The sequence below is a fragment of the Homalodisca vitripennis genome, unplaced genomic scaffold (genome assembly GCF_021130785.1).
Source record: "Homalodisca vitripennis isolate AUS2020 unplaced genomic scaffold, UT_GWSS_2.1 ScUCBcl_10765;HRSCAF=19778, whole genome shotgun sequence".
NCBI lineage: Eukaryota > Metazoa > Arthropoda > Insecta > Hemiptera > Cicadellidae > Homalodisca > Homalodisca vitripennis.
The window spans coordinates 1-10218 of NW_025786881.1; the positions used below are offsets into that span (position 1 = coordinate 1).

General features: G+C 36.4%; 1 protein-coding gene across 1 annotated transcript; it reads right to left on the minus strand.

Annotated features, from left to right (window-relative positions):
* Positions 1–2691: 2691 nt before the first annotated feature.
* Positions 2692–9898, minus strand: LOC124374872 (replication factor C subunit 2-like). Its single transcript, XM_046833017.1, has 2 exons — positions 9735–9898; positions 2692–2864 (listed from the first exon to the last, which is right to left on the minus strand). The coding sequence occupies exons 1-2, from the start codon at positions 9804–9806 to the stop codon at positions 2754–2756; spliced, it is 183 nt and encodes a 60-aa protein (XP_046688973.1). The 5' UTR covers positions 9807–9898; the 3' UTR covers positions 2692–2753.
* Between the last annotated feature and the right edge of the window lie 320 nt (positions 9899–10218).

Genomic DNA, 10218 nt, shown 5'->3' on the forward strand with positions numbered 1-10218 from the left:
TATTATTAGTGGAGACGTTTCATTTGCGTAACACTGATGAGCACCTGTGGACTCTCAGGGTCGGCATGTTTAATGTACTCTCAGTCAACACTTTCAACTGCTATGAAACGCCATCATCTTGGAACCTTACAAAACAAATATTTGTTGCACATCACAAATTTGTTTGTAAAAGCATGGACTAGATTTAGTTTACCAGTCCCAACCCAAAAAGTTACGTTTGTAAAACATTTTCACTAATAAAAGATTCAAATTTTATACTCCTGAAACTTTTCAACAGCCACTCTGTATTGAAATCTTGTTGTCAAATTGAGTTTGGGAATTTCATAAAACTTGTAAATGTTTCATTTAACTTGTGAAATAGACAATAATGTTTCCACTAAAGGCAAAGATAATGTTTTACACAAAGGCAAGATAATTTTTCCACAAAGGCATAGACAAATGTTTCCACAAAGGTAAGATAATTGTTTTCCACAAAGGCCAAGACAATGTTTCCTTCCACAAAGGCAAGATTAAATGTTTTCACACAAAGGCAAGATAATGTTCTTTGTGTTTGAAGGTTTATTTTGTGACAGATGGAAGGATTGTGATAGGAAAACAGGATTTTTCCGGACATTTGCCCATCGTTCAGTGAAACAAGAAATCAGTAACACTACGTTTCTGAGATCTGCAATCTGATTCTCTTCTTCAGGTATAAGAACTACCTAATACAGTAATTACAATCTTACCGAAAGGCATTGTTGGCACGCCTAAGGGTCAGGAAATCACAACCTACATCGGTGTTTTTTTTGGTTAGTCGACATGTTGTTTATAGGGTTAGGTGAATATGAAACAAATGTTCGTACTATCACTAGTATAAAACAAATTCAACATTTTCCATATATATAATTTTTATTTTGTGCAAGGCCTTTCTGAATCAAAGATTCTCCATCAATCAGGCACTTCACAAATTATCAAATGTTTACATTTTTTAATAATAATTAATTTTATAATAACATATGGTTAACAATTTGGATGTACGGTTAGCCAGTAATAAAATATTTCAATTAATTTCAGAATTACATTTTTAATTTCTTTATAAATGTGAGATGAGAGTAAAAACTGAATTTTGGAAGATTGGTGCCATTTTCATTGTTGATAAGTTTTTCTTGATTTGTGTTAATGTAAAATGTTTCCCAAGCATTTAAGTGTAGTCGTGTTAAATGCCCGAGGTGCTCAAGGGTCGTCTGGTGCAGTCGACGTGTTGTACTAGAGATTATGAACCTAATGACAATAAAGAAAATATACCACTTCACAATTTCAATTAAAAAAACTCTTTATTCATTATTTCACAGGTGTACATTGAATAGGTTCAGTGACTACTAATACTAGATAGGTTAAAATCTAAAGCGTAAAGTATTTACGAGAGTTACAACAGGATGATGTATGCCCAATGATTTTGCCATGAAGTTAATTCAATCTTCACAATTTCCATATATTGGTCAGGTTAATTAAAAAAACCTTTTAATAATTTAATTGTGAAAATTTTACCAGCTGACATGCACAATTTTTAATATGATTGGGAATACATTTTACAAAATTTTAAGAACCCATTATAATAAACATTCTTCTCAAAAAATTCTAATTCTGTGTTGAAAAATATTCGTTTTTTGTGTTCCCCCTATGTCTTTATTAATTATGCGTATAAAGAATGTGGTAGTTCATCATCAGACCAATGAAATAATGTTTAACAATGGTAAAATGGCAATCATAAGATATATTTGCTCCATTGCACTGTCCAAAAATCTTAATTTTTGAAAATACATTTATAGTACAAATCATCAAGAGCTTTCTAGATTTAAAAAATTAAACCTAAATTGGTTTTTTTCTGAGCTTTTTAAAAATATCCCCTTTTCAAAAAAAAATCCCCCATTTCATAAAAAAAATCCGTTGTTCCTTTTTTAATGTGCTCCATAAACCTGATTTTGATACCCATATGCAATATGGGATTGTATATGGAGGTGAAATAGATTTGTTCTTAACACAGGAATACTACAGAGTTTTGACATTTTATTTAGTGCATATAACCCAGAGCTTATTTTGTTTAAAACAGAAATTACGTGCCTGTCCCAACTTAATTAATTGTCAAATATTAATCTAAGAAACTCAAATTGATCTTTTTTTCGATCTCTACTTCATTTATTGTTATAAATGGACTAGAACTGTTTCTATTCTGTTTGGTTGTAAAATGAATACATTTAGTTTTTTTAGGATTCAAATGCAAACTTCGGTCAATGAGGAATTGTTTGATGTTTGCTAATTCATTTCGATTTAACTTCAAGATCTTGTGATTTACCAGATACTGTTAGACTTGAGTCATCTGTATACAGACATAAACCTGTCGAGGGCTTAAAGATTAATACATTATTCAAACCTCTTAAGTAGCTGATAAAAAGTAGGGGACCAAGTATTGATCCTTGTGGTACTCCATACTTTACGTGTTTTTACTCGGATCTATTCCTAACTATAGCCTTAGGAGTTCTGTGCGCTATTTCAACATACAAACAATAGCTTGCACTATCATTCTTGGCTACATCATGTAGTTGCTGAAACTAATCTCCAACACTGAATAGCAGCTAAAATAGGAATAATGAGGAAAAGAAAGAGGATGACAGCTTGGAGAGTACCGTAGGGGGAACTAACATAACAATAGCATGTAATAAAAATGTTTAATTTCAAGAAAATGTATATACAAAAAAATTTATTAGTAGAAAAACTTACTGGGCAGTGAGAGCATTGGCTTTTTGACACAACTTGCCCAGCAGTCCAGCCAACTGCAGCAGTGAATTGCAGCCTTCCACGATCCGCATGTGTACCAAACCGATCTCCTGAAATAACAAGAATATTTGTACAAAAAAAATATATTTGACAAAGGAATAAAGTTAAATAAATCAGTGTATTTAGTGTATTTAGTGTGAGAAGTACTAAGTTGGTAGGTAATCCATAGTGATATTTAATGTCTGCACCAGTGATGTTGGCAGTATGTATTGTCAGGCGTGCGATGTAACATACGATGTGGTCTTAAAAGAATAAAAGAATGCTCATAAGGCTGCTCTCCTGTGACGTCACATCACGCCACTACCCTACAACCAACGGTCCAAGCTGGCCAGCCAACAGTTCCACCCGAAGTCCACCACCAGACACCGTCATGTAACCTCCGCGTCCCGTCCGTTCCTTTACGAGCGGTCCTAGAGCAATGTTACTCTAAATGTGTAGTTTAATTATTCTTTCCCGACCCATAAGAGAGTACAGTGTCGACCCGCATACATTACAGTGGCGACGAGGAAAACAACTGCAACAGTGGAACGTCGCTTACAGTGGCGACGAGGAAAACAACTGCAACGGTGAATTACAGTGATTTAGTGCGGAAGGGCAACAAGCGTAATGAACACGTGCAAATAACAACGAATGTGCAGGGACATTCGGGACATTGAAACAGTGAATTACAGTGATATAGTGCGGAAGGGCAACTATCGTAATGAACACGTGCAAATAACCGCGAATGTGCAAGGACATTCCGGACATTCCAACGGTCGGGAGTAGTAAGGTACGCCGATCGATATAAACTATTCTTGGTGTAAGCAGCGCACCAAGCTGATTTTAATCGTTGCAATTAATGCCGTTAGACGATTATTTTTACCGGGGACATTTTAAAACAGTTATTACGGAGTGTACAAGAAAACAAAATGGCAACTATCGGGTCTATGGGTTATTTTGATAGTGCGGAAGAATCGTGGCAGTCTTATATAGAGAGGATTTGAGTTTTTTATTGATTGTAATAATATCGATAATTCAAAGAAACTAAGCACTTTGTTGACAGTTATGGGTGTAAGGACCTATACGTTACTGAAAAGACTTAATTACACCAGACAAACCGTCTGACAAGTCGTACAAGGAAATTGTGGACACTATAGCGAATCATCTGCATCCCAAGCCTTCTTTTATCACGGAAAGATTTAAATTTAGTAGGCGGAATCAATTGGATCATGAAACGGTTTAGCGATTATATTGTGCATTTTAAAACAGTTATCTAAGTATTGTGAATTTGGTGATAAATTGCCAGACTACTTAAGGGACAGATTAGTCGCGGGTCTGCGAGACCAACAGATACAGAAAAGACTTTCTCGGGGAGGAGAACCTCACTTATGAAAAAGCCGTGCAACTAGCTACTGCAATGGAATTTGCTGAGAAGGGGGCGGCCCAGATGACAACTGCAGGAGGACGTATTCCACCGGATGCAGAGCAGCGGGTCGATACCGAAAAGGACACAGGCGGCGAGCATCGCAGCGAGACGGTCATCGGACGGCGGGAAGGCGCTGGGAGACATCACCTGCTATTGTTGCCGGCAAGCGAGGATCACACACAGCATCGCAATGTCGGTTTCGTGAGTACACGTGTAATCATTGTAAAAAGAAGGGACACCTTGAAAGAGTTTGTAGATCGAAAAATTATGTTAACAAACCTAATGAGAACAAACCAAATGTTTTTACAAATAGGTCTAAGGAGCCTTCAGCTAAAGGGAAAACAGTTTTACAGCAATAAAAAGCAATATGTTTATAAAGGTAGGCAGCACTATGTAGAGGAAAGTAAAGAATCAGCAGAGTCCGGTTCAGATAATCACTGGAAACATAAAGACAATGACGATGTGTATGACATTTCCAATCTATTTACGGTTAAAGAAATAGAAACTAAGATTAATAAAATTGAGCCAATAACGGTACAGTTATTAGTGGAAAAGTAAGGAAATTGTATTTGAAGTCGATAGTGGAGCTTGTGTTTCAGTTATGTCAGAAAAAGATTGTAAGACTAAGTTAGGAAATATAAACATGTATCCAACTAGCTTAGTATTAAGTTCATATACACATGAAAAGATCAGGCCTTTAGGTAAGGTTATGGTCAATGTAACAACATAAAGGTAAAGAGAAACAATTAGCTTTATACATCGTAGCTAATGGGGCTAATCCCTTGTTAGGGCGTGATTGGATGCAAGCATTAGATTTTAACAGTTAGAGTGCCTAGTAATGTAAACAATGTACAGTCAGCTGATCGCACGAGCATGGTGGGGGTTGTGCCAACTGCAGGCGGCAGCGCGGCAGACGCATGCACGCCTGTCAGTGGAAGCCACAACACACCTGTAGAGGTAAACAAACAAACATCTGTCAATCCGTCTGTTGTCAACAACAACAAACAAGTAGAATTACTGTACAATGAGTTTCCAAATGTAATTTACGAATAAGTTGGGATGTTTCAAGGGTGCACCAGTTAAATTAAAGTTAAAAGAAAATGTAGTACCAAAATACTTTAAACCTAGGACGTTACCTTTTACACTTAAAGAAAAAGTAGAAAGCCGAGCTGACTAGACTAGAACAAGAGAACGTTATTTCACCAGTAGATACCAGTGAATGGGGGACTCCCATTGTACCAATTATTAAGGCTAATGGGAAAATAAGAATTTGTGGGGATTATAAAATAACTGTAAATCCTTTCTTGGAGGTAGACCGACACCCGTTACCGAAAATTGAAGAAATATTTGCCAGCCTACAAAAACGGAGAAAAATTCTCTAAAATAGATTTATTCTTCAGCTTATCAGCAGCTTAAACTAGATGTAGATAGTCAAACGTATTGTACAATTAGCACACACAAAGGATTGTATGCTTACAATCGCCTATGTTTTGGTATCAGTTCAGCACCGGGAATATTCCAGAGAATAATAGAACGAACATTACAAGGTATCCCGGGGGTAACTGTATTTTTAGATGACATTCTAGTAACAGGTAAAAACAATGAGGAACACATGCATAGACTTAGACTAGTGTGTCAAAGACTTGAAGACAATGGGTTCACAGTGAGCAAGAACAAATGTAAATTTTTCTGTGACAGTTTAGAATATTTAGGTTTTGTTATCAGTAAACAAGGGTTGCATACCGCACCTAGTAAGGTTGAAGCAATTGTCAAGGCACCTGAACCTCAAAATGTGACACAGCTTAAAGCCTTCCTTGGTCTTGTTAATTACTATTCACGTTTCATTCCTAGGATATCCACTATTTTAACCCCAATGTATCAGTTGTTAAGAAAGGATACCGATTTTGTATTTAATTTAGCATGTAAGAAGGCACTACAAGAGATTAAGCAAAAGTTAATCTCTGCTGAAGTTTTAGCGCATTATGATCCTGCATTACCACTAGTGGTAGCCAGTGATGCTAGTCCATATGGCATTGCATCAGTTTTGAGTCAGATTCAATACGACGGGTACAGAAAGACCTATATCATTCGCAAGTAGAGTGTTAAATAGCGCTGAGAAAAACTATTCACAAATAGATAAGGAAGCATTAAGCATTGTATTTGGTGTTAAGAAATTTAGTCAATATTTATATGGTACACAGTTTTTGTTAAAGACTGATCATAAGCCTTTAGTGGCTATTTTTGGACCAAAGAAAGGGTTACCTGCTTTCGCAGCCAGTAGGTTACAACGATACGCTTTGTTTTTAAGTGGTTTCCAATATGAGATTGTGTATGTTAAGTCCCAAAACCATGGCAATGCCGATGGTTTATCTAGATTACCTGTAAATAGTGAGATTAAAGATGAAATCTCGGATGGATGAACCTTAATATTAATGTCATAGGTACCTATTTGCAGTGTTTAGCTGAAAATGACATACCATTAAGCTATGTAGAACATAAAAAGAGAATCAATGGTAGATAGTGAAATCAAAAAGGTAATATCCTATGTAGAATTAGGTTGGCCTATTGTAACTGAACCAGATCTAAAGCCATTTGAAATTAGACAGTCGGAATTAACCTTGGAGCAAGGAATCCTAATGTGGGGGTACAGGGTGGTAATACCTAAAAGGTTCAGAATAAACATTCTGAACGAATTGCATACTTCACAACATAGGTATTGTTCGCATGAAGGCATTAGCCCGTGCATATGTATGGTGGCCTAATATCGACCGGGACATAGAACAACTAGCTAACAGCTGTGCAGCCTGTTTGGAGGAACGAGCAAAACCGCCCAAGGCTTTCCTGCATCATTGGAATGTTCCGGAACGAGTTTGGTCTCGAATTCATATTGATTTTTTTGGACCTTTTCAGTCCAAGTTATTTTTGGTGGTAAAAAGATGCGTACTCTAGAGTGGCCAGAGGTGTTGCCCGTTGCTTCAACGGCAGCTGTTCACACGATTGTTGAAATTAAGGGAATTATTTAGTAGGTATGGTATTGTAGACCACATAGTGTCCGACAACGGACCACCTTTTACCAGTCAAGAGTTTAAAGAATTTTTGATGTCAAAATGGTATCAAACACACGTTTTTCACCACCATCCCACCCAGAAACCAATGGTTTGGCAGAACGGTCAGTCAGAACTATTAAAAATAAATTGAAAACAGCTCTTCATAATTCCAAGGATTTAGAATTAGCTTTGAGTAACTTCCTGTTCACTTATAGAAATACAGTGCATTCTACTACCAATCTATCGCCAGCTCAATTAATGTTGGGCAGATCGCTAAAGTCTAGGTTAGATTTAATTCGCCCAAATGTTAAAGCAATAATGTCAGAATAATCAAGAAAAACAACGATTGTACTATAGGGGTAGTAAAACTAGACCAGTTAGCTATTGGACAACCAATCATAGCCAGAGATTACAGAGGTAGAAATAAGTGGATACCAGGTGTGGTAGTTTCACGATTAGGGACCAGTTCACGTATTTAGTTGAACTGAATACGGGCATGAGGTGGAAACGACATATCGACCAGTTGGTAGGTTTACAGTGTAGTCCGGAAATGTCTGAGTTGACAACAATGCCTAGACTCCCAGACGCAAGCGTGGCAACAGAGCACACGCAGGAAACGATCGATATACAGTCGCGGGACAGAGCGAGCGCAAGGTCGCCAGTACTTTTAGCAACGACCTTGCCCCCCTCTCCGCAAAACCATAACAATAACAGAAACGCTCAGGGGCAAAGCCCCAGCCCACGTACAAATGTAAAACAATAACAGTTCCAGCGTTTCACCCAAACAAATGACACCTGTTAGACGATACCCACTAAGGGATCGTAAACCTTTAGTCAAAATGGACTTGTAAATACAACCCAATTGTGACTTGTATATAATTAATATTGTTTAAGCATTATTATTATCGATTTGTTAAATTGTGTTCATTCAATGTGTTATTTAATTGCTATATTCTGATTTATTGGTTTTGATTGAAGTGTTTGTGATTTGTGTTAAATGATTATATTGAGTTTGTATTTTGTTCTCTATAATCTATACTTACAAAAATAAAAGAGTATAATGTCAATTTTCTTATTCATTGTAATTGATTTAAAATTGGAGAATTGTAAAACAAATTGTTAATTGATAAATTTCTAAAATTGTAGGGGGACTTATGTATTTAAGGGGGAGGATTGTAGTGTATTTAGTGTGAGAAGTACTAAGTTGGTAGGTATCCATAGTGATATTTAATGTCTGCACCAGTGATGTTGGCAGTATGTATTGTCAGGCGATGTAACATACGATGTGGTCTAAAAGAATAAAGAATGCTCATAGGCTGCTCTCCTGTGACGTCACATCACGCCACTACCCTACAACCAACGGTCCAAGCTGGCCAGCCAGCAGTCCACCCGAAGTCCACCACCAGACACCGTCATGTAACCTCCGCGTCCCGTCCGTTCCTTTACGAGCGGTCCTAGAGCAATGTTACTCTAAATGTGTAGTTTAATTATTCTTTCCCGGACCCATAGAGAGTACAGTGTCGACCCGCATACATTACAATTATTGTTCTATATCATTTTAGAAATATTAAAATACTGTCTTTTTGCTCTCAGAGGACTTTACTTGCAATTCTTATACATGTAGCTGAACAGTGGAACAATTTTGTTTGAATTGACTATCTCTATTTCTTTGTTGATGCATCTGAACTTTGATGACATCAAATCAGAAATTATTGATGAGCTGTTTAGTAGTTCATAGCTCTTACCAATTGGCCGAAACATCAAAATTTGGCCCGAAGCAAACCCACTCTTCAGGAACCATTAAATTGAGTTACAGTTCATCCTATAGTATGTCTTCTCCATATAATGAATGTATGAATTAAATGAATAAATTAAAAATGCTTTTGTTAAAGAAGGCGGAGTTAGAACTATCAAGCCCTCTCTACCACTCAATCTCATATTGTATACAGTAAATTTACAATAGTTTGATACAATTGTGGTAAATTATTAACTTATTCTTTAAATAGAAAAACAAAAATGCTTAACCTATACAAAAGTAAATTATCTTAAAGTAAAAATCTATGTATTTAATAAATGAATACAAAAGAAAAACTTTATAAATTTTACGATAAAAACAAGAAAATTCAAAATTAAGAGCAAGAAGAAAAGAAACATTTAATTACTTTAACACACCGATTGACCGCAACAAGCAGCACCACCCGTCACCCCCACAGGCCCCCCAGCAGCAAACCCCTAACCCCCGCCCAGAAGTAAGCACAGTCCTCAATATCTGATATCATCGGGGAGAGCGTTCCAAAGGCGACAAGCCTGAACAGTAAAGAACCTATTACAAATTGTTTGATCGATGAATTGGAATTGATAGTAATGTGGCTCCCTTAGGGTATAAAATATTCTCAAGGACACGGCATAGATTAACAACAGATAGTATGGTGGCCAGTATTTCCTCAGTGGTGACAAGACAGTATTACCTGAACAAACTCCAGCTTTATAGTCTCTGCAATATCCAGCCCCTTGCTGACCTTGAATATGTTCGTAATCATGTCCTCAGGAGCGTAACCCAGCTTCCAGAGATGAGCAATTATCTACAACACCATTGCAAAAGTTACATAACAACATGTAGGTGACAAAGTGATAGTACCTTTGATCATTTCCACAACACCTGACAGATAGAATTGATACAAATAACAAAATCTTACTTCACTCTCACTAGAACAGTGCATATAAACTGATTTGCAGAATGGTCTAATCTGTATAGTAAATCAAATCTACTCAGATTATTCAATATAAAATTGTAAATCCATGGATAAATTTTATTTCCAATAATGAGCAAGACAAAAATTCAACACTAAAATATAATACTGTAATACAGATTCTAAATTTTGAACTATTAACTGTAATTAACAATAAATAATTAAACATATCTAATATCAATTTATATTATATATTTTTGCA

Coding starts and splice junctions, on each gene's coding strand:
- LOC124374872 (XM_046833017.1), bottom strand. CDS start 9,806: ATGATTACGAACATATTCAAGGTCAGCAAGGGGCTGGATATTGCAGAG. Junction 2,865..9,734: donor TAAAGCTGGAGTTTGTTCAG/GTAATACTGTCT, acceptor TTGTTATTTCAG/GAGATCGGTTTGGTACACAT.